The following is a 21,677-nucleotide window of genomic DNA, read 5'->3' on the forward strand; positions in this document are numbered from 1 at the left end:
CCTCTTCTCCCGCAATGTGTTGAGAAAATATATATTTTCCTGACTTGTTTTGGACATTTTTAGAGCATGTTCTCATGTCAAGACACTTATTATAGGTCAGTTTAGTGGTTTGGGGTTTTTGTTGCTATAGATATTGCATAGCAAAACAGTGCAACATGAAACCACCACTTAGGTTATTGCTGCTTTATGCGATGGTGTTTGACTTTTGCCCCCCCGTCCTAAAAAAGTGTGAAAAAAGATTTTGTTTTGATGACTACTTTTCCAGAATTTGGCAAATTCACTTGACATGCCTGCACAGGCAAATGACATCAAGGAATGTGATTTTACTAAAACAATAATATAATTTATAATAATAATAATTTATAATAATAATAATATTTTTTTACAGATTTCTTTGAGGAATTTTTGAATTAAAAGTATGAATCCTTAAGAATTACGTTCACGTTTAAATATTTTTGTTTAAACAAGAAATTGTTACCTGATTGTACTGATAATAGATAAAACAAGTTGCTTTTATTTCTTTTAATAAATAACAGTTTTTTAAATTTCTTTTAAATAGTGTAAACAATGAATCTTTTCATTGATAAAAGAAATAGTTTTATATAATTCGTTTTACATAATTCAACTATACGTTTGTCCCACGCGTGCCCTTGAGCCACTCCAAAGCTGCAGGGGGCAGCACCCGCAAGTCCACGTCACAGTGAACGTTTCGTTTGCACCTTTGAAACGTCACCCCTGCAATAGAAGAAGAAAGCCCTGTAGCCAGAGAGGAGAGGCTAATGTACGTCCACAACTGTACGCTTAGCAGCACACACCGCGACGACGGCTATGATTGACAGAGTCCGGGGAACTTTCCACGGGCAGGTCCTCACTCTCGCACGGTTGTCCCAGCTGAAGTGAAAAAAGAGAAGAACGTAGAGCTGTCTCGGCTACTGGGAGGCATGGCGGTGGGCCAGAACGAGCGAGCCCGCTGGACTTCTCGCCATTTTTCGTACAGGAGAACGCTGCCGTATCTGGGACTCTTGAGGATATTATTTATTGCTTTTATCCACATGGCACGGGCGAATAGACAAGGTTTGTATCAAAAAAAGGGGGGGCGGCGGGGTTGCGAAGCTCAAGTGAGCTAGCGTAACTTCCGTGGACGTTTTTAAAAATCATTATTAAGGCAAGGAGTTCAATCAATGCTGACTTTTCCGTTTAGCGTAATGACGTCAGCAACCTGTTTTCAATGTTGGTTGACGTGACGCGACGACACGCTTGTGGCATTTAATAGCTGAGCTGGTTAGCATCGCGATGCTACCTCCAGGGTAAGTCAGGTGGCCCGGGTTAAAGTTTGTAAACGTGGCCCGGCTTGGATACTGTGCTAGAGAAGTGAAGGCAGAAATGACAGCCGTGTCGTCATATCTGCTCCCCGTATCGGGTGTCTGGACTTTTGGCAGGTCATGGTGATCCACAACCAGTGGACAGCTGCCCCCTGTCAGGGCGAGCCCCCCGCCGCTACTTTGCTGCAACTTTTGTTTACCAGCAAACTTCACAAAAAGACACTGACGTTGTGATGTGACTTAAAGAGTAAAGAAAAACGTCAGTTTCACTTTGTGAAAGGCTGGAGTACACTTAGATGCTTTCTCTTCATAGTAATTTTATTTTAGAACCACAAAGACGAGCGTGTACAAAACGTGTCGTGTTTTAGCAAAGCCAAGAAAATGTTTTTGTTTTGACTGACTTTAGTTTACACGACGTGTGACGTGTCACAGACGCCTCCTTTGAAATGAAAGTTTTGGTTGTATTGCATAAAATTACAGTATTTAAGATTCAAATTTTTCTGTAGGTAACTTTGGTAATCAAAAATTACAAGTCTTACTAAGTTGAGATGTGTTTTCCACCAATTTTGGAATACAATTTTAGGGTCATTAAATTCAAGAAGGTCCACTATTTGTTTTCTGTACAAGTTTGACGCCACAAACTTTCATTTCTCAAAATGTTGGTCCGCTTTTGAATTGTACAACTTAAGTAGAACTATGTTTGACTTATGTTCAAGTTTGCAAAAGTTATGACATATCAAACACCAGAGATTTGTGTGGCTTAAGTTGTATTCTTCCTGAGATTTTGTTGAATTTAGAATTGAATAACGGCGTAATTAAAGGTGAAACAGATTTTTCTCAGTTGTAAAGATGAACAATGTAAATCTGTCAAATATTTTGCTTCTAATTCTAGTACCAAAAATAAGTTATTGAATTTATCGTGTATATATTTTAAACTGATTGGTCGATTGTAATTTTATCCTGCCAAATATCGAAATCGGGATCGTCCTTAAATAAATTGGTGGGACACTACTAGAACTCAATTTTTTGGGCAAAATGACAAACTTAATTTCCAATTCTGTAACTTGTGGCTGTTATATCGAGCCCCAATTGTCTTGTACTGCAAGGTACTGACCCTTTTTTGACTTGCGCAATGCCACTGACAATAAGCAACATTTTTTTTTTTAAAGAAAGGTCTTGCGTAAGTCAAAATGTGCTGAAACACATTGTCTGCGGCACAAGCTCAAATAAGCGTGAGGTATCTGTTTCTCATAAGCTAATGGAGCTGTGATATGTTTGCACAGAGGGGATTATTTTCAGCCGCGTTAAGCCGCTTTAATTGACAGTTCGCGCTCTCGCCTTCACGTGTTGATTCGATATATCCGTTGTGTGTCAGCGTTTGCCTCCGACGATAATAACCACGATCTGCTTTTGTTGGGACGAAAACGCCAACACGCGATCTCATTTCGACGGGTGTCGGGTGATGCGGGCGAAAAGCCTCGTAAATCCCGAACGGCATGGCGTTTATCTACGCTTCACTTAGAAATAACCCCGGCATCAAACGTCGGCGCTGTCTGTCAAGGTAATTGTGCGCAACGCTTATCTAAATGGTTCATAATGTTGTTTTCGAATTGCAACTATTGACGAAACTATTTGTTAAGTCAAACACTTGCAGGGATTTATGCCAAATAACAAACCGATGTTCTCTGTCAAGTTGAGCAAAACGAACCCAAATTAAGGACAGAATGAAAATTCCCTCGCCGTGTGAGCGTTTTTTTTATCCTTAGTCACAATCATAACGTAACAGGAACGAAAGAATAATAAATATTGCAGCAAAGGGGAGGAAGAAAAGGGGAACAATAAGAATACACAGTATTACAAAAAATGTCTCGCACAGATATTAGACAGGAAACAAAAATGTTCTTGGAAGATATTTTGTAGGAAACAAAAATGTTCTTGGAAGATATTTTGTCATGTTCATCTGCGATGCTGATGTGCCATTTTTTTTTCTTCTTCCCCACAGCGTTCATTCAGTGTGACACAGTACTTGAAGTTCTAAATTTCGGTGATGGAGAAGCTTTACCGGTAAGCCGTCACATAATGCACCATGAATTGATTGCTAATTAAGTTGAGAAAGGATCAAAAGCTGCATTAAGACTGCGAGGCAGACATGCTCACCACTAGTCCACCGTGCTGCCCATAAAGTTGAGATCTCCGCTGATGTCATTTTACTGACTTGCACCCGTCTTTTTGCAGGCCGACTCCGACATCGATTATGATTTATATCAACAAAGGTACGTATAAATGTGCGCCGCCACATAACATATTTGGAACTTTGTAAAGTAGCGATTTGACGCGACACTGTGTGTTTAGTCTCGTGGGCACGAGCAAGGAGACTTGACTGTACACAGTGTTCTGATCCGTTATGGGTTATCTTCTTCTCAGTGTGGGAGAGGAAAAGGTTTTTTTTTTTCTCTCTCTCTCTCCTTGAAGGGAAAGAAAAGATCTCTCACACCGAGGTGCTTGTTAATCATTATCTGCTATGCTGCGGGGCGTGCCCTCCACTAGGAAGATTGTTGTCTGTGTGGGCTGCTTGTCTTGTCGCCAGCCCAACTTAAGAATTTACAACATATTTCGACGGAATATGGGTTGAAGGACAAGTTGAATTTTCTTTCACTGATTCATTGAGTCACATCCGGAACAGCATTGCTAAGGCGCTATTCAAGTGTTTTCATGGCTGTTGACCTGAAGCGTTTTGCAAATAGTCTATGGAGAGAATGAGCAGATGTGGATGGAAGCAAAGGATTGTGGTCTTTTTAATTTTTTTTATTGTCTGCTCGAACGGAAGCTAGGCAAGGTGCAAGCTCAAAGGGCACAAAAGCAACCACAAAATTATGTTCCAAGGCTCAGTCGCAACAAACCCATTTAACCTTGCCAGAGGCCTGTGCCCCTCCCTTGAGCTGCATTCTAGTAACCCAGTTAACCTGCAGATCATAGTCCTCCTGAAATGCTCCCCCTTCCTCAACTCCATCGCCCCTCCTTTGAGCCCTGGCTTCTCCGATTACTCGGCGGCACCGTGGTGGCACTTTGTCACGTCAGAACCCGATTGAGATCACACACACTTGTCTCCGCGCACTGCCAATGTGTTTTTGCGTGCGTGCGCCTCCGGAGGTGGAACGCCATCCCATCCCTCGGGAGCGCCGTCAATGGAGAACGCCGCCCCAGTCATTGTCTGCTGCGAGTAAATGAAACCGATCCGAGTTTGATTGTCTTGGCAGGAGTGCGAAGCTGCTGGTTTCCATTGAAGAATGATTTGACATTTTAAATCAGGCTACCTAATTAAAATGATTCAGACGCATCTTTCCTTGCTCGGCCTTTAAGCGCGAGTGATTTTTTTATGCTTTGCCGGTTTCACGAGCTAGGATTAGGCAAAAGACAGACAACCAATGTCCTGGTACTTTAGGGCCGCCTGCCGGAACCCCCCGGAGCCATGTCTGAAACCTACTCCCAATCTTTGGAGGCGGGGCTGCCAGGCTTGTCCACCGAAAATGAGGTTGGTGTCTACCAAAATCTAAATGGCCATCTTCCAGAACATCTAGCGCAAAAAAAGTTGAGAGGCGCAAGTGTACTGGAAAGTTGACTTTGAAATCGCTACACTTGTCTAATCCTCGCTACATTGTTACGCCTCAGTTTCTCCTTTTGGATGAAGTCTAACGACTCTATCATGACTATCCCCCTTCTTTGATTAGCCAAAATGGCCGTACAGCTTGTTGTTTTAGCAGCCTGTTGTTAAAAAAAATAAAAAATAATAAAAATGAAGCGACAATGCAATGGAATGTGCCACACCTCCATTGATCCCATATTGGTGCCTATGATGGCATTGTGCATCAAGAGAACTGTCGCCCAACAGGCTAGGCGAGTTATTGTACCCGCGTCCTCGACGACAGGTAAGCCGTATCCGTTGATTAGGGCGGCAGTGTTTAGAAAAGTCGGCGTGACTTTTATTTCCCGTGCGACGAAGGCCCCGTACGTTTTTTTTTTTCATTGATATGAATGGCTTGCTGTTCTCCCCCAATCTTTTCCCCGCTCCCGTCACATCTCTCTGTTCCCCAAAACAGCACAGCCCCGCACAGAGGCAGCTGCCGACCCATACGCTTTGAACCTCCAATGTTGGACTTTCACAAACAGTGAGTTTTCCACTCCCGTCGCATTCACGGTCACAATCGCCGGTCGGCTCGGGGACAATCAGTAGAAAACTTGGCCTGGCTTCACCTTTGCTCGGCATTGGCACGCCCTTCGTTGTTTGACAGCATGTCACCGAGTCATGCAAATGAGGTCAGTTGGCACGTTGGCCAGACCTGTCCCTTTTGTTTTAATAAACAGCAATTAAAGATGGATTCCAATACATGAAGTTCAGACAGCCGGGAAATAAGATGACCTTAAATGACTTCAATGACATGCCGCACCCGTTTCTCAACTCTAAATTACGTTGAAGCAAAACTATCTGATGGGAAACAAAATGAGACATTTTGTTTTTCACTGACTGGCAACAATGTATCCGTGTTTAATTTGCTCAGTCTAATCTTTGTTTTTCTAACATTGGCAGGCCTGTGGGGATGCCAAAAATGGAAAAAGTTTATTTACATAATCCTAGCCCAGAAGAAATTAGTTTGATATCAATATCAGCGACGACGGCGCATTTTCACGCCTCCTTTTTCCAGAACAGGGTGAGTACATTTTTTGTTACTTTTTTTTAATTACTATGTTGCTTCAAACAATGTAGCGTCTTTCTTTTCCGCTTCCGCCACAGATAATCCCGCCTGGAGGCAACACGTCATTTGATGTCGTGTTCCTCGCGCGAGTCGTCGGGAATGTAGAAAACACTTTATTTATTAATACGTCACATCACGGAACGTTTACATACCAGGTAACCAAAAATGTACACGGAAAGTTGCGAGTCTTTGATTTGACTTTGCTGATTCCCCCCCCCCCCCCAACTCTGAAGGTTTTTGGAGTGGGCATTCCAAACCCGTACAGGCTCCGCCCCTTCATTGGGGCTCGAGTCCCAGTAAACAGCAGCTTCTCGCCGCTAATAAACATCCACAATCCCTACAGTGAGCCACTCCAGGTAACCAAACTTGAGATTTTTAATTTTTAAATTTAGATATCAATTCCACGTTTATTAAAATGTGTTTGCTTGCTGTGTGCGCGGCCACCTGGAGGTGGTTGAGATGTATTCCAGTGGAGGGGATCTCCATCTCGAACTTCCCACAGGCCAACAGGGAGGCACGGGGAAATTATGGGTGCGTCATTTGCACGTTTTGTGGTTGGTATTTTTTTAAGTGGTTGTAGCGACGGCTAACGGTAGAGCGTGTTTGGGTAGCGAAACGGTTTTGATGCCAACTAACCTTCAAAAAGGCTTGCTTGGAATCGGTCTGCTCTGTTGCTACGCTCCAATTGAAAGTCACAAAACCTGTGGAGATGGTGAGCTTTTTGTGAGAATGTTTTTTTTTTACGCATAATCACCACGCTGTGCTCCCCCCCCCCCTCAGGAGATCCCGCCCTTTGAGACCAAGGGCGTGATGAGAGCCAGCTTCTCGTCCCGAGACGAGGACAACCACACGGCTTTCATTCGAATAAAAACCAACGCACCCAATGAAGATAAATTTATCGTCCTGCCTGTAGAGGTGGAGGTCACATCAGGTGCGCTGTCTTTTATTTTTATTTTTCGCACATGCACCGATCTTGAGAACCTCCATGTTTGACTTTGTGTGCAGCGCCTGGTATTTACGCCTCCACAGAGATGCTCCACTTTGGCACGTTGCGCTCACAAGGTACATGTTCGTGATATTTTTATTTTTTTCCCCCATCCATTCACGCCACCTTTTTTTTTTTTCCTCAGATCGGCCAAAACTGATGGCGTTGTACCTATTAAATTCGGGATCAAAAGACGTTCCCATCACAGTGGGTTGCCTTTTTTTTTTTTAATTTACCTTTGGAACGCACGTGTACGTGAAGATGCTTGACTGACCACGTGTCTTGTCGCACAGAGCATCCGCACAACGCCGCCCAACGACGCCATCACGATAGACTTTAAAGCTGTCACTCTCAGAGCGGGCGAGAGCAGATACACCAAAGTAGCAATTATTACCTTTGACGGTAAGTTTTTCTCTGCATATGCCAAGTATACGTTTTACTGAACAAATACTTTTGTACAAAATATTGACTCAACAAATAAAGAACGTTTCCCCTTGCTTGTTTTTTTTCTCCTTGCCCACGGCAGCCTCCAAGGCCAGGCGACCGTATCAGCTCTTTGGGAAAATCACCGTGAAAGCCAAGGAGAAGAGCTACGCCAAGTTAGAAATTCCCTACCAGGCCGACGTTTTGGAAGGGTAAGGTTTACTTTGGCCGTGTGCCGTGTGTGCCGTCGACTTAGTTTCTGTTCTTCTCTTCAGCTACCTGGGCTTCGACCACACAGCCACGTTGTTCCACATTCGCGACAGCCCCGTGGACCCGGTTGACCGGCCTATATTCCTCACAAACGCCTTCAACTCTGCCATCCGGATACATAACGTGACGCTGCCCGAAGAAGCCAAAACCATGTTCAGCGTGAGTCCCCAACAAAAGAGCAATTATGTGTCTGGGTCATATTGACACAGAGCAAGTTCAATATTTATTTTTTAACTAATCAATGAGTCGACTTGACCCACATCTGACTAACTAACTGACTTCACCCCCAACTTTCACTTCTAGATACAAAACTTCAGCGCACCCATCCTGGTCCCTTCACACGAGTCGCGCTACATCTTCTCATTATTGTTCCAACCGGTTCGGCCATCCATTCACATCGACAGCAACATGCTGCTCATCACCAACGCGTCAAAGTTTCACCTACCTATCAGGGCCTACACGGGCTTTCTGGAGGTACACGTCTCACATATTATTCCTGGATTATTAAAAATGGAGCCTCGTGTGGCTAATAAAGTGCTAATCAAAAGTGATATTTGTTTTCTGCCCCCCACCAGCCTCATGTGCTGCCGCCCAGCTTGAAGAAGAACATACTGGACTTTGGTGTTCGCAGCGCCACAGACACCAGCAGCATCATATTCGTGGCGGTCAACAGTAACCCTATAGAGGTGAAAGCTCGAACCAATTTTATTCACCGTGCGACTGATGGAATATTTGTATTCACGTCAAGGGTTGTTCAATCAAATATAAACAGTGATTCTGAACCCCCCTCAGTTGGAGATACGTTCCTGGCAGGTGACGGGCGACAGCCTCTCAGTGGAGCTGCTCAAGGCCGAGAAGGGAAACGCAACGTTGGCGTCCAGTCGTCTGAAGGACTTGCAGAACGTGACGGCGTCGCATTACGAAACGGTAAAGACTTAATTTAAAATACACAAATTTGCCTGTTGATGTCTAATGTTTTTGGCTCTTTAGGTCATAATAGCGTCTGGCTTTTACGCCGCCTTCCGCGTGACACTGGTGGCCAAGTCGCTGGAAGGCGCGTATGACGGGGCCATCCACATCACCACAGATTATGAGGTAAAGCGCCATCTTGCCACCTCAACTCAACCTGCTCACGCTTAACCCGTCATTTGTCCCCTCAGATATTAACCATTCCTGTGAAAGCTCTTATCGCCGTGGGGGAGTTAACCAGCTACCCCAGTCACCTTGTCCTGCCTCAGTCGTTTCCAGTAAGTAAAACGACTTTTAAATTTGATGAAGCTTTCATTTATTTTCTGGGATAACTCAAATGTTTTTATTTTTCTGTCGTAGGGCAAAATCGTACACCAGATTTTCAGTATCCGGAGCTCGTTCTCACAAAAAGTGAAGCTAGAGCAGATTCGCTCGCTGACCGAAGATATTCGCTTTTATTACAAGCGCCTGCGCAGCAACAAGGACGAGCTCGAGCCCAGGCGCAAATCCAAGGTTAGGCGTTATCGCTCTTTGAGTCGCTGTATTTGTTTTTATTTGCCCGTTCGTTTGCTACTTCCATCTTTAAAAAAATATTGTCCAACCTAACAGATCTCGCATGCCTCTTGTCAGGTCGCAAATATTTATTTTGATGCCAGTTTAGAGTGTGGCGATCACTGCTACGTGGGGCTGCCTTTTGTATTTAAAAGTAAGTGTTGTGACATCACAGCGCTCACAGCGGGACTCCTCAAAAAAATAATAATGACGTAACCTCTGGATTGACAGCTGAGTCAAAACCTCACGGGATGGCACTGCAGGAGGACATTTGGGACGCCGATGTGGATCTCCACCAGAAACTTCTCAGACGATGGAACGAGTTGAAAGAGCGCTCGGGCCACATGTGAGCCATTTAACTTTTTTGTCTTGCAAATTAGTGGCTCTGCGGGTGGACAGAACTATTTACAGAACACTTACGGAATGCATTTTTTTTTTTCCCTCCATTCTCTCACCAAATGAAGAGTTGAAGCCATGTTTGAAGTCAACACGGATCTCCAGAAAAATGTCCAGGCTAAAATTACAGCCCAGCTGACTTGGCCCTCGCTGATCAACTCGTCGCGGCACATAACGTTTCCGCTGACAAACACAAACAGCTCAACTGTACGTGCCCTGCAAACGCTTTCAGAAAATATCTTGAGGTCGTTTTAAATGTCTTCTTCCGCTGCTCGCGCGTCTTCAGGAAAGAGAGGTAAAGCTGCAGAATCCAGCCGACGTTCCCGTTTACGTTCAGATTCTCCCGCTGGCGCTACTGCCCAACCCCTCCATCTTTTCCGGAAAGTTAGCAGACAGGTGGGAAGTCACTCGCAACCTTTTACGGTTTTCCTCCGCTACCACTGGGTGGCACTCATCTGATACCCAGGATCATGTTTTTGATTAAAAGTTTTCATTCTGGTTGACGTGTCCACTGCAGCTTGCTTTGCGTCATACTCCTCGTCCGTGTTTTTCAGATGGCAACGAGAAAATCTGTCCAACATCAACATTGACACAAACACGATGGAGTTCCAAGTGCAAAGAAACCAAGTGAGTGCCTGTGAAGATAAGCTCACACCTTGACCCTGTTTTGTCTCAACTCAAGTTTCTGTCCGCTTGCCAGACGACTGCAGTAAAGAGCGTCAACGGGTTTGCCGAGGGTTCCAGTCGACCTTTCGTGTACAACCTGGTCCTGATGCCCGGGGAGGAGAAGTCGTTGAACATAAGATTCACGCCAGTCCGCAATCACAGCGTCTCCTCCTTGCTCATAGTCAGGTAAAGGTCTCATCTTGCAAAACACGAATCTCTCGACCTGATTGTGTTTCTAATCTCTCCTGTCTGGTTTTTCAGGAATAATCTGACTGTAATAGACACCATTGTCCTGCACGGCCACGGCGCCACCGAAAGCCTCAAAGTCGCAGGGAAGCCTCCAGGCCACGGCGGCTCGTTGAGGTTCAAGATGACGGAAGCGATACTGAGAGATTGCACAGACAGTGAGTACTAGCAAGTTGTGCAAAAAAGTACCGAATTACCACTCACCTCGAAATCCCCCGCTAACTGGGACTCTTGTTTGATTTCAGAGAAAAGAACAAGGGATCCAAGCTTCACGCTTAAGAAAACATTCCGCGTGGAGAACACGGGTCTGCTCCCCATCACCATCCGCTCGATGGAGGTCAACGGGGAAGCCTGCCAAGGATTCGGATTTAAAATCGTCAACTGTCAAGAGTTAATACTTCAACCCAACGCGTGGGAAGACCTCATCATATTGTGAGTGGTGCACCACTCGTAAGTTGCAAAAGATCTAAAATGTATCTATCTGATGTTGTCCTCCTCCTGCTAGATTTACACCAGACTTCACGGCGTCGCGGGTTATCCGCGAGCTCAAGCTGGTCACGTGCAGCGGCTCGGAGTTCATTTTTGTAATGAACGCCTCGCTGCCATACCACATGCTGGCGACGTGCGCCGAGACCCTACCCAGGCCCTCCTGGGAGATGGAGCTCTGCGTCGTCGTGGCCATCGTCATGAGGTGATGTCAGCACGCGCACTGTGGAAAAATCTCCTCGCGTCATTCATTCTTCATAATCGTCCCGCAGTTCAATGTTTCTCTTGGTGATCGGCACGGCCTACCTGGAGGCGCAGAGCATCTGGGAGCCCTTCAAGAGGCACGTAGCCGTCGAGCCCAGCTGTACCTTGGAGACGGGGAGGCCCTTTAATCTCAGGGACATCGTGCAGCTGCACAGTGATTCAAAGTGAGTGATAAAGGAAAAATGTGGATTAAGAACTTGTAATGTGCGACCACTTCCATGTTTTAGTCACACATCTCAGAACTCCAGGGGGTTATACGCGTCCACCAACGGAGCGACGCGCGGAGGCCGACACAGCAACAGCCGGACGTCGTCAGACTCCGACGTCCAAGACAAGCGGTCCAGGATTAGCTTGGGCCGCCCGTCTACGTCGATGCCAGCCTCTTCATCCGCGCATCTACCCAAAGGGGGGAGCGGAACCTCAGTCCAGGAAGGAGCTTCCCCATCTTCCGACTGTCAGCTGGCCAACCGCAAAGCTCGCAGCCCCAAACCAGAGCCAAGTTTAGCCGTGTCGGCGTCGCCGCCGCAAAGGAGCACCGCCACCTTTGACACGGAATACGCCAATCTGGTCAACACCATGGACACAGATCGCCAGCGCCCAGAGTCTCTCGTTGAAACGCTACAGGACCAGAGTTCTCAGTCACTTCTCAACAAAGGTGCTTTGTTTTGTGGTGTTTTTTTAGTTGGAATATTATGACATTAAAATCAGAGTCTGGTTGCAATTTTGTAATCGGGTGCTTTTGTTTTTCCAGCATTGGAATCTAAAGGGAAACTCCGGGGCAAAACAAAAGTGCAGCGAAAGAAAGAAGAGAAAGTGAAGAAATCAACAGTCAAAACGCCGGGCGATGAGTTAAAGGACAACTTGGCCGACAACGACGACAGCTCCTCCACCACCACGGAAACATCAAACCCAGACATGGAGACCAGTGTCAAAGAGGTTAAAAAAGTCTCCTTAGCACATTTTGAGCTTGCACAATGGTATCAATGAAACGCTTTCTCACCAGGAACCACTGAAAAAGAAAGGAAGGACAGGCAGTCAGCCAAAAGAAGAAAAAGAAGGTACAAGTTTCCTCGTCAAACAGAAACCCAAGAAGCATGGAGCTTCAAAAAAGGAGGTCCCAGTTGAAAAAGCCAGGTCGGTGTTGTATCGCTGGACGTACTGTTAACTGCTCGGAAGAGACCGAGAAACACATTGGAGGGAATCAAAGGTCATAAAAACAACTTGTATCGGCAGTTCCCTGGAGTTGCCGTACGTGCCGCCGCAGGAGAACAAACAGCGCAAATCCTCCACGTCCAAACCGCCCCAACCCGTCAGCAGTCCCCCTAAGACAAAACCGCCACAAAGTCCTCAACGTGAGTCCTCTCAGACTATGATCTCGTCTTATGTCATCATCTTCAACTCGTTTGCCCCCCCTCCACAGTTGAACCCAAGCAGGAGGACGGTCGATCTCAGCTGGTCAAACTGCTGTCCAACTCGGAGCTCGGGCACAGCAGCGGCTCCGAGGGCGAGAAGGAATTTGCAGCCCCTGAGTGGGACATCCCAATCTGCAAAAACAGCGTCCGTAAGTACCTCTTCGGAGCGCTCAACTTTTTTGGATGTTCTTAGAGACGTTTAAACGAGCGGCGCTCTACGTCTCGTTGAATGCGTAGAAGCAGACAGCCTGCAGCAGATCTCCTTGCAGACGTTAAACGCGGACCCCTTCCTCAAGCGATCGTCCACGGCGAGACCTTGCTCACCTCCGCCCATCTCCCCCAGTCTGCTGACGCGCGGCAGTTACAGCAGCGTCCTCAACAGCAACAGCGACGTGAACCACAATAAAGCTCCAGGAAGCAAAGCTTCCTGCACCACGCCGCTCCCCGGCAAAAACGGAACCCCCACCTTTGCCGCTGTTGCCGGTGGTTACGACAAGAGTCCAGGTAAGAGTATGGGATGGCTTTAAGCGTGCGCCACAGGGAGTTGAAAGTTCTTCTGTGGCTTCAGGTGGTTCTGGACCGGGCAGGCTCGAAGGCCATTCAAGGAGTCTGGCACACACGATGTCAGGGGAAAGTGACAGTTCAGACAGGTACTCAAAACAGTAATAAGTATCATGTTACAGAAAAATCCAAAAATGTAAGTTGTATTTTTTTTTTTCTTATGTGATGCAGCTCAGGGTTGTGGCCCATCGACACAGCCAGCAGTCCGAACTTCAATTCCACCAACTCCTTCTCTGCTTTTGGGCCTAACAACTCCTTTAACCTGACAGGAGGTAAATATATTGCTGAGAAAATTAATGAGTAATAAGAATTTTTTAGAGTTAAGGGTTTTCAGGAAAGTTTTTTTTTTTTAAAGAAAACTTTGTTTTAGTTTTCAGCGGAATGGGCCTCCAGAAGCCATCGGAGCCTCAACTGGGTTGGATCGACTTCACCACGGTGCCGTCGTCCATCTGGGACATACCCAGCCCGGACCCCCTGCACTCCTGGCCCAGCAGCTCCAGCTCGCCCACCGTGCCCACCTCAGTAAGACGCTTCTTGTCCGCTGATGTCTCGCAGTAAGTAAATTATTTTTTTCTTTTGGGGTGTTTGCATCTCAGTCACTCCTGGGGAGCAGCCACAACCCGTGGTCCGCCAGCGCCACCTTCGGCAACTCCATTTGGTCGGCGAGCACCGAGTCGTCGCTGCACCCTTACTCCCCCGCCGCCAATCCGCCCACCATGACTGACCCCCTGGAGCCCTCGCCGCCGCCCCCCCCGGCCGACATAAGCCGCACGTACAACCCATGGAGCATGTGGCGGCCCACGCTCAGCCGGCGCAGCTCCGAGCCCTGGCCCAGTTCCTCGGAGGACAACAATTAAAAACGGCACTTAAAGGCGGCCGGCCGATCCGAAATTTTTCTCAAATGTGACGGGAAGGATTTAAATCATTCACCTTCCTTTTTGTGTTGGATTTCCCACTGCTTTTTATTCACGGGGGCTGACACTTTTATTTCTTTTAAGAGGCGCAGCTCCTCTAAAATGAGACGTGACGGGCTGGTACTGAATTTCAGTATTAAAAAAAGTTTAACATTTTTCAGAGTTTTATGACAATTGGTTTAAACGGACTTTCAGTCAAGCGCACGAATTTGACAGCAACCTTGACTACAATTGGATATTTCAAGAAATGTTTTCCCCCCGTTTTAAAAGTCCAAAAAGTACTTCAGTTTGAATTATACCAGGCCTCTATTTGTCACCAAATTCCAATAAAGGATTTCAGCACAATTTTCTTTTTGGGTCTCAGGAATTACTGATTTGCAGTGATTGTGTTTTATTTTTTTAGCTGTCATTTGTCTTGAATGAAGATGTCCAAGTTGAAGGTACGTTTACGGTTTTTGACATTCCCTGTATTATACTGCCCCTTGGTCGCAAAGGTACAAGTACCACCACAATGCTAATACCAAAAAAAAGCAATGTATTGATTATTGGTTGAATTAATCAGGGTGTTTATTTTCCAGCGTGCCCTGAGGGCTGCCCGACCGACTTGAGCAGCATCTGCGCCAACTTGTCCTTGCGGCATTTGGTGAATACGGTCACGCTGTGCTTCTTGTCGAGGTTGCCCACGCGGTCCAGCACCATCATGCCGCGACACACGGTGCCCTGTAGCTCCACACGCACCGGACAGCGCACGCTCTCAGCCACCACGTCGTCGTCCACGCAGGCCGCCACCGCGTACGAGTCATAGGAGACGAAGCCCGGCTCGAAGTAACCGCCACGCTTCTTGCTTCGGATCTCCGGGGAGAAGTCCCAGCAGCGGGATGTGATGGTCTTCATAAAGCGGGACGCTGCTGTGTCCTGGCTCGTCAGCTCCTCAAAGAATTCCTTCATGAAAGAAAAGTCAAATGGGTGAGGCAAAATTTTTATTTTTCTTGAAAGATTTCGTAGATTTTTTTTAAGACTAGCACATCTTACCCACGACAAAACGTTCTTGCAGGCGTATTCATACGTCGCCAAGTAGGTTGGGCATAAGTACTTCTCGAGAACCACGTAAGCAGCTTCGGGGTCCATGGCGAAGTTAAACTCTGCACACAGGGACACGTTTCCTTTCCCTGCATTCATTCACAAAAACACAAAATGGAACGTGAAGTTATGGCTCCCAGGTCCACAAGTCCAGTATTGATGTGCTTTCAGGACACCAGACATGATTGTTTAGTAGATAGGTGAGACATTTTTTTTCCCCACCACCATTGTTGATCAACCTTTGTTGAAGAAGGCCCTTAAATTTTGGATTACCTTCCATGTTGCCGCCCATGATATAAAGTTCTTTCAGCTTTTCAGGGAAGCTTGGGTCCATCTTAACAGCCAGCGCCAGGTTGGTGAGGGGACCCAGGGCCACCAGTGTCACCTGCGGCCACCAAGCCACACTTGATGCCAATAACTGAGGTCAAAGACGAGCTGCACATACTCACCTGTTTGGGATTCTCGGCCACCAGGCGAAGCATGGCGTTCACCGCGTGTTCCTTCTGGATTTTCTCCTCCCATCGGGGGTCTCTATTCTCCAAAACGCCCCCGAGGCCATCTGTGCCAAAGTGGTCATGTGCGGAGCCGGTGGTTCCGAGCAGGGGCCCGGCGGAGCCTCGGAACACCGGGATCTCCCCGGGGAAAAACTGCATAAGGCTTACTAGAACTTGTGAGATGTTCCAAGAATTTCCCCACCAACCACCCAAACCGGTTTATTCTTGACAACCACCCCCCAAATAAGCACTGTTTAAACTGTAAATGGTTAAATGCATGCATGACTGAGCACTTTGCAACTTTTCTTTAAAATGTTTTTCTGCATCCATCCATAAATCCAGTATAAATCCGATTTTACCTGCTCGCGCTGCGCCACTTCAAACACCTTCAATACATTCTGGCACACGTTGTCCACGGATGCGTTGCCAAATACGCAGGTGGCTGCCAGGACGCGGACGTGCGTCGCTGCCAATGCCACCAGGATGGCCTGGGCGTCGTCGATTCCGCAGTCCGTGTCGATGACGAGAAGTTTCTGGGACATCTTTGCCTAAATATGAAGTGTCACTTTCCAAGCGGAGAAGTCCCACTTTTCCGAGTAGAGTTTGAACTTTCCACAGGAGGCGAGACCGCAGTCTCGTTTGATTGGCTCGTAGTGACAGAATCATTACAATGAGTGGAATATGGAAGATCTATTAAATAGTCAAAATGTTGCTAACTACTTGAAAAACAAACGTGCTATTAATAACTTAGTCCGTTAACCTTAATCACCGCGTGGGTGTATTTGTAATTTTTTTGGTTAAAATCTTGAAGACCCCTATTTCCGATAATGGTTCTTTCCGGTTCGGCTAATCCGGAAGTAAACGGCATCGAGCGTTAATTGACGACTTGACGTCTTAGCAAGCTAATGCTAAGATGCTAATATTATCACAGCTCTTTTTTTTTTAATTTAAACGCTAAAAAGTAACCTTATAAGATTACTATTTATAGCGGGCGTAGCGAAGCACCTGCTTTCCAAACTGATGTATAGCCTGCCTGCCTTCATCGAATCCTCAGGTAAAATGGGGTCCTTTGTAGTTGTCTGTCTATGAATATATTTTTTTTAATTTTATTTTTATTTATTGCGCAGCGTATGTCTCGCTCAATGGAATGTACGATATATGTTAATGTAGCAGTTAAATATAAAGAAACGATGTAAACGATTCCATTGAAGTGCATTGCCCATAATTGTTGATTTTTTTTTCTTGGCAAAACAATGTTTAGGAATTTTTTACCAAAAGGAATCTGAAAAAATAACTGTTTTCTCAGGAGGAATCTGAAAAAATAACTGTCAATGTTTTCTCAGGAGAAGTGAGTCATCCATGTTAAACACATCAGAAGCTGCGGTGGGTCTGTCAGAAGCGGCAAATATGCAAAGACAGACCGTGGCCAGGGAAGAAGAGGACCGCCGCCTGCTTGGCTCCCTGGCCTGGGACGCCTCTGCTGGCATAAGCCGGCGTGCGTCCAGTGGCGAGCTCCAGCTGCCCCGCGCCTTCCCGGTCACGCACTCCCGGGAGAAGTTCTACACGGTTTGTTCCGACTACGCACTTCTCAACCGGGCAGTGAGAAAGCAAGACGACGGGGACAATGCCGCCCGAGACTTCCAGTCAGCGGAGGCCTGCGTGGTTTCCGACAGCGATTGCGACATGGAAGATCTGACAGGCGGCGTGGATGCCAAGGCTACGCTGGCGTGGGAGATCGACACCACTGACTTCAAGGCGGTCCTCACGCGGAAAATCAGGAAGGGTAAGACAGAAAAAAAGTCATTATTATTTGCCTCAATAAAATGTTTGCAAACTACCGAAAGCACATTTCCTTTTACTCTCAAGGCGTGATGAAGTGCAGCAGCAAGAAAATGAAGTCAGACCGAGCTAGCCGGAACCTTCAGGACATGGTGCCTCACCCCACGTTGGAAGATGTCAAGCAGAGGAAAGTTCTCGACCTCCGAAGATGGTAACTCTTCATCCGTATTGTATACCGGGTTTATATACAGTGGTGCCTTACCTTACGAGTGACGTATGTATGATTTTAAAAACAAATGGCCACAAACGCTATTAAAAATAGCTATTAAAAATAGCTATTAAAAAAAATAAAAGTGTTTTGTTTTGTTGCCAGGTATTGCATTAGCCGGCCTCAGTACAAGACGTCGTGCGGGATCTCGTCGCTGGTGTCCTGCTGGAACTTCCTGTATAGCACACTAGGCGCAGGAAGGTGAAGCCCACTGCCGTCCACTTCTTGGCGTCGGCACACACAAAATGTCGCCTGGTGACTTTGCCTTTCCTTGCCAGTCTGCCGCCCATTTCCCAGGAGGAGGCGCTCCACATCTTGGGCTACCAGCCGCCCTTCGATGACATCAAGTTCGGGCCCTTCACGGGCAACGCCACCCTCATGCGGTAAGCTTTAAGTGTCACAAGATGGCTACAGACTCATTAGTTAGCATCCATGGCTTAACATGCCCCCCCCCCCTCGCCCCCTCCCAAGGTGGTTCCGGCAAATCAACGACCACTTCCACGTGCGAGGCTGCTCGTACATCCTGTACAAGCCGCACGGGAAACATAAGACTGCGGGAGAGACGGCAGAGGGAGCCTTGGCCAAGCTGATGCTGGGCCTGAGGGATGACACCATGGCTTACGTCTACCACTGCCAGAACCATTACTGCTGCCCCCTCGGATTTGAGGCCACGCCTCTCAAAGCAGCCAAGGCATATCGGTAAGGAAATAAACATCCATTACATTAAGCTACATTACGGCCACATATTTTTTTAAATATGCACATGCCAGGGGTCCTCTGCCCACCAACGAGACGGAACACTGGATCCTGATCGGAGAACCCAGCAGGAAGCACGCAGCCATCCATTGTAAAAAGTAAGCCTCTATGCTCCTCCCACTTCCATTCTGCTCTTCACTGAGACAGCTTCTCGCGCAGGTGGGCGGATATAGTCACCGACCTCAACACCCAGAATCCGGAATATTTGGACATCCGCCACATGGAGAAGGGCATCCAGAAGCGCGCCACCAAAAAAGTATAAGACTTTTTGACATCAGTGTCTTGCAAATAGATTGATGACCCGACACGGTGGGTTCACAGGTGGGTGGCAACCTGCACTGCATCATGGCCTTCCAGCGGGTCAACTGGCAGAAACTGGGCCCCTGGGCCCTCAACCTGGAAAACCTGAGGCATGCGGGCAGTGAGGCTGAGGAAACTAAGCGCCTTGCTCAGCTGGGACGCTCCCAAAGCACGGGCAGCCAAAAGGACGCCCCCTGGTGGCGCATGTCCAACACAGCAGATAACAAACAGAAGAGCTTGCCTGACAGCGACGGGGACAATGGCGACTGAACATGAGGACAACAAACGTGAGGGCTGACGAACTGAAACGATTTCCTCTGGCAAAAAAATACACATTTGGAAGTTCATGAACGCGAATGACATTGAAATCATACATAACAAATACTAGTCAGTGCTTAATTTATTCTTTGTACAATCCAGATAGATGTCACGCCCAAAACAGTTGGTGTTTGCCGATTAATTAAAAAAACGATACATTTGAAACGATATTTTCCGTGTTAGATATCCAAGTCCGCTTCCTTCTCCATTGGGTGTAAGTGTCGTCTCAGCTCGCCAATTTGTTCTGGACGAATCCGGCAGCAACCACCTGACCGGACAGAAACATTTTAACGATGTGAAATGTCAAATTTCATCCAGTTCTGTGGTGAAAAAGCTTTTTCTTATGTAGTGATTTGATAGTGAAGTCTAAATAAACATTCTATATAATCATTTTACAGTTAGGCTGCATATTTTTATTACATCTTCACATTGAGGACCTCCAACGTGAAATAGTTTTATTCAGATGTGTAATTTCCGAAGTAAATATCGTAACCTTACCGATCAAAGCAGCCCCTTGCTTGATCCAAGTGTCACTTAGAGCCGGTAAAGTCGCTGACGTTTTCCCTGAGCTGTGCCATCTTAAACAAAACGTACAAATCCAAAATTGACTCGACAAATTAAGTGTGCGTCTACTTTTTAATGTCAACCAGTGGCTGTTGTCATCTCACCCCTGCTGAGCATCCCAGTCCTCGCCGCTGTTGGGGTACACCACCCATTTCAGATCGGGGCCCCTCAAGGCGGCGACGGAATCCAGTAGAGGTTCCACCAACTCCGGAGGACAACAGTTGACCCCGATAGCAAGCACCTGCGTGGACCTGCTCGCCAGACGGACGCCGTCTTGCAGCGGGGTGCCGTCTGACAGATGCGCCCCGTCCTGACAGGAAGGTGGATTAATTTGGTTGACCCAATCGGGGTGATTGGTCTCATTACCTTGCAAGAGAAAGAAATCCAGGCGTTGCAGTTTGGGAATTCCCGAAGCAGCTCGGCCAATGCTTCCGCCTCTTTGATGCTTGGGATGGTCTCCAAAGCGAGGACGTCTGCTCCCGCCGCTGCTAAACATTCCAGCTGAGGCCGATGCCAAGCTTTCAAGTCCTTGGAATGCGGGGGATCAAGTTTAAAGATCTTCCTGCCATTGTTGAGTAAGGTAAGGCATTTTTTTAAGGCAGTTTACATAGGTTGTTATAAAATATTCAAATTCATTTGGTTTTGGTTTTCATACTGTCTGTATATGGACAGAACAATCATGACTACAAATTGATAAAATCCTTTTTACAAGTCATGATTTTTAGTTTACATTTGGATGTGAGTCATCTTTAATAGGAGAATAACATGGGGCCAAGAATGAAGCCTTGAGGGACACCACAGCTTTTTTTTTTTTTTTGCTATGCATCTCACCTCTACGCTCATTTTATCAGCGTATTTTCCACTGTACTCAGATCCGTCACAAAGAAAGGCGCCGTAGGGTCCCATGGACGCCGCCACCGCCCTTGCCCGCTTTCCAGAACCAAACGTCATCGCTGCGTCTACAGCAAGATGAAGCCCGGACGCCATCAATTCCCTGGCGGTATCTGAGCTGACTCCCAAGTGTTGGATGAAGCCTTGGATGCTAGCTTGGTAAGTGGCAGTGGTGATTACATCTGCACCGTTCAGGAGGAAGCTGATGACGCATCACGTAGATGTCAACCAACAGCTGAGTAATGCAGATGTATTCACGCTTAGACATACCTGTGATGAGCAGCTTTGATGGCTTGGGGGTTGGTGTGCAATAGCCTGGAACTCCATAATGGATCTCCCTAGACAATGCGGCAAAAGTCCAGCTTTCATGTTTATTTACTTTACATCTGCATTGTCACAATGAGTGGCAAAAAAAAATATCTTAATTTATACACAATTTAAATTTGTCATTTTTAATCTTTTCCACAATTTTGATAAAACAAATATTTAAAACAGAGGAAATTATTTTATTTATTTTATTATTTTCCCAGTTATTGTAGTATAGTCATAACTTGCAAATGACCATCTTAGTAGTACTTTGGTATATTGTACCTGTAAATGTGCACCTTGTGCCTCCAATTCTGTTGCTAATCCGCCATCCAAGAGCAAAACTCTCTCATTGTCATCTCTCAGTCGAGCTCGTAAATTCATTAAAAACAACGTTTGCGTGAATCAAAAAATTTATAAAGTAGTTTCTGTTTCTGTCAATGTTGTGCTTCCGGGTTCAATAGGTTCAAGTGTTGCGTTTACAGACACTTGAACATTTAACAACCCGGAGCATGATGACTTTTGCACGACCACAGAATCCCCACTAGATGTCGCTTTAAGATCTTTTCTGTTTTAAAACATTTCCATACGTAAAGCACTCTTATTTTTATTCAATCCCACTTGCAATTTCCCGGTAAAAGGCATTCACTCACCTATTGACTGATCAATATCATATTTAAAGTTAAAGGGCGGAAACTATACCA

At 46.4% G+C, this 21,677-nt stretch overlaps 4 protein-coding genes across 7 annotated transcripts; 2 read left to right on the forward strand and 2 right to left on the reverse strand.

Moving 5' to 3' along the window:
• Positions 1-736: 736 nt before the first annotated feature.
• On the forward strand, positions 737-14,562 carry tmem131 (transmembrane protein 131). Of its 4 annotated transcripts, none has more exons than XM_049722689.1 (41): positions 737-1,074; positions 3,325-3,386; positions 3,558-3,595; positions 4,765-4,854; positions 5,420-5,488; positions 5,908-6,028; positions 6,112-6,228; positions 6,307-6,429; positions 6,524-6,604; positions 6,854-7,004; positions 7,079-7,135; positions 7,204-7,265; positions 7,352-7,460; positions 7,585-7,693; positions 7,757-7,910; positions 8,055-8,225; positions 8,327-8,437; positions 8,544-8,678; positions 8,742-8,846; positions 8,912-8,998; positions 9,081-9,233; positions 9,351-9,426; positions 9,504-9,618; positions 9,737-9,875; positions 9,955-10,064; positions 10,223-10,295; positions 10,369-10,520; positions 10,596-10,738; positions 10,826-11,012; positions 11,086-11,271; positions 11,339-11,494; positions 11,558-11,985; positions 12,082-12,266; positions 12,334-12,464; positions 12,564-12,682; positions 12,751-12,891; positions 12,980-13,246; positions 13,311-13,392; positions 13,475-13,575; positions 13,674-13,825; positions 13,900-14,562. In XM_049722689.1, the coding sequence occupies exons 1-41, from the start codon at positions 942-944 to the stop codon at positions 14,158-14,160; spliced, it is 5,442 nt and encodes a 1,813-aa protein (XP_049578646.1). In that variant the 5' UTR covers positions 737-941; the 3' UTR covers positions 14,161-14,562. The 4 variants fall into 4 exon arrangements, with proteins under 4 accessions (XP_049578646.1, XP_068508255.1, XP_049578665.1 ...); XM_068652155.1 differs by lacking the exon at positions 737-1,074 and adding an exon at positions 2,847-2,883; XM_068652154.1 differs by lacking the exon at positions 6,524-6,604.
• Positions 14,563-14,762: 200 nt separating this feature from the next.
• si:ch211-201h21.5 (uncharacterized protein LOC555526 homolog) lies at positions 14,763-16,484 on the reverse strand. Its single transcript, XM_049723409.2, has 5 exons — positions 16,151-16,484; positions 15,747-15,929; positions 15,571-15,682; positions 15,250-15,386; positions 14,763-15,159 (listed from the first exon to the last, which is right to left on the reverse strand). Exons 1-5 carry the CDS (start codon positions 16,331-16,333, stop codon positions 14,785-14,787), a joined length of 990 nt encoding a protein of 329 aa, XP_049579366.1. The 5' UTR covers positions 16,334-16,484; the 3' UTR covers positions 14,763-14,784.
• A 179-nt stretch (positions 16,485-16,663) lies between these two features.
• LOC125970698 (basic immunoglobulin-like variable motif-containing protein) lies at positions 16,664-19,607 on the forward strand. Its single transcript, XM_049723273.2, has 9 exons — positions 16,664-16,845; positions 17,135-17,574; positions 17,658-17,781; positions 17,944-18,039; positions 18,117-18,221; positions 18,310-18,537; positions 18,609-18,692; positions 18,754-18,850; positions 18,916-19,607. The coding sequence occupies exons 2-9, from the start codon at positions 17,151-17,153 to the stop codon at positions 19,162-19,164; spliced, it is 1,407 nt and encodes a 468-aa protein (XP_049579230.1). The 5' UTR covers positions 16,664-16,845; positions 17,135-17,150; the 3' UTR covers positions 19,165-19,607.
• Positions 19,277-21,461, reverse strand: zgc:172121 (uncharacterized protein LOC337599 homolog). Its single transcript, XM_049723433.2, has 7 exons — positions 21,259-21,461; positions 20,938-21,005; positions 20,608-20,869; positions 20,143-20,304; positions 19,881-20,086; positions 19,711-19,790; positions 19,277-19,480 (listed from the first exon to the last, which is right to left on the reverse strand). Exons 1-7 carry the CDS (start codon positions 21,355-21,357, stop codon positions 19,392-19,394), a joined length of 966 nt encoding a protein of 321 aa, XP_049579390.1. The 5' UTR covers positions 21,358-21,461; the 3' UTR covers positions 19,277-19,391.
• Between the last annotated feature and the right edge of the window lie 216 nt (positions 21,462-21,677).

This window comes from Syngnathus scovelli, chromosome 10 (genome assembly GCF_024217435.2).
Source record: "Syngnathus scovelli strain Florida chromosome 10, RoL_Ssco_1.2, whole genome shotgun sequence".
In the NCBI taxonomy this organism is placed as follows: Eukaryota; Metazoa; Chordata; class Actinopteri; order Syngnathiformes; family Syngnathidae; genus Syngnathus; species Syngnathus scovelli.

Coding starts and splice junctions, on each gene's coding strand:
- tmem131 (XM_049722689.1), top strand. CDS start 942: ATGGCGGTGGGCCAGAACGAGCGAGCCCGCTGGACTTCTCGCCATTTT. Junction 7,911..8,054: donor AAGCCAAAACCATGTTCAGC/GTGAGTCCCCAA, acceptor TTTCACTTCTAG/ATACAAAACTTCAGCGCACC. Junction 11,495..11,557: donor CAGCTGCACAGTGATTCAAA/GTGAGTGATAAA, acceptor TCCATGTTTTAG/TCACACATCTCAGAACTCCA.
- si:ch211-201h21.5 (XM_049723409.2), bottom strand. CDS start 16,333: ATGTCCCAGAAACTTCTCGTCATCGACACGGACTGCGGAATCGACGAC. Junction 15,930..16,150: donor AAGTGGCGCAGCGCGAGCAG/GTAAAATCGGAT, acceptor TTCCCCGGGGAG/ATCCCGGTGTTCCGAGGCTC. Junction 15,683..15,746: donor TGGCCGAGAATCCCAAACAG/GTGAGTATGTGC, acceptor TGGTGGCCGCAG/GTGACACTGGTGGCCCTGGG.
- LOC125970698 (XM_049723273.2), top strand. CDS start 17,151: ATGTTAAACACATCAGAAGCTGCGGTGGGTCTGTCAGAAGCGGCAAAT. Junction 17,782..17,943: donor GTTCTCGACCTCCGAAGATG/GTAACTCTTCAT, acceptor TTTTGTTGCCAG/GTATTGCATTAGCCGGCCTC. Junction 18,538..18,608: donor AAAGCAGCCAAGGCATATCG/GTAAGGAAATAA, acceptor TGCACATGCCAG/GGGTCCTCTGCCCACCAACG.
- zgc:172121 (XM_049723433.2), bottom strand. CDS start 21,357: ATGAATTTACGAGCTCGACTGAGAGATGACAATGAGAGAGTTTTGCTC. Junction 21,006..21,258: donor CACAAGGTGCACATTTACAG/GTACAATATACC, acceptor CGCATTGTCTAG/GGAGATCCATTATGGAGTTC. Junction 19,481..19,710: donor GCAAGGGGCTGCTTTGATCG/GTAAGGTTACGA, acceptor CTGTCCGGTCAG/GTGGTTGCTGCCGGATTCGT.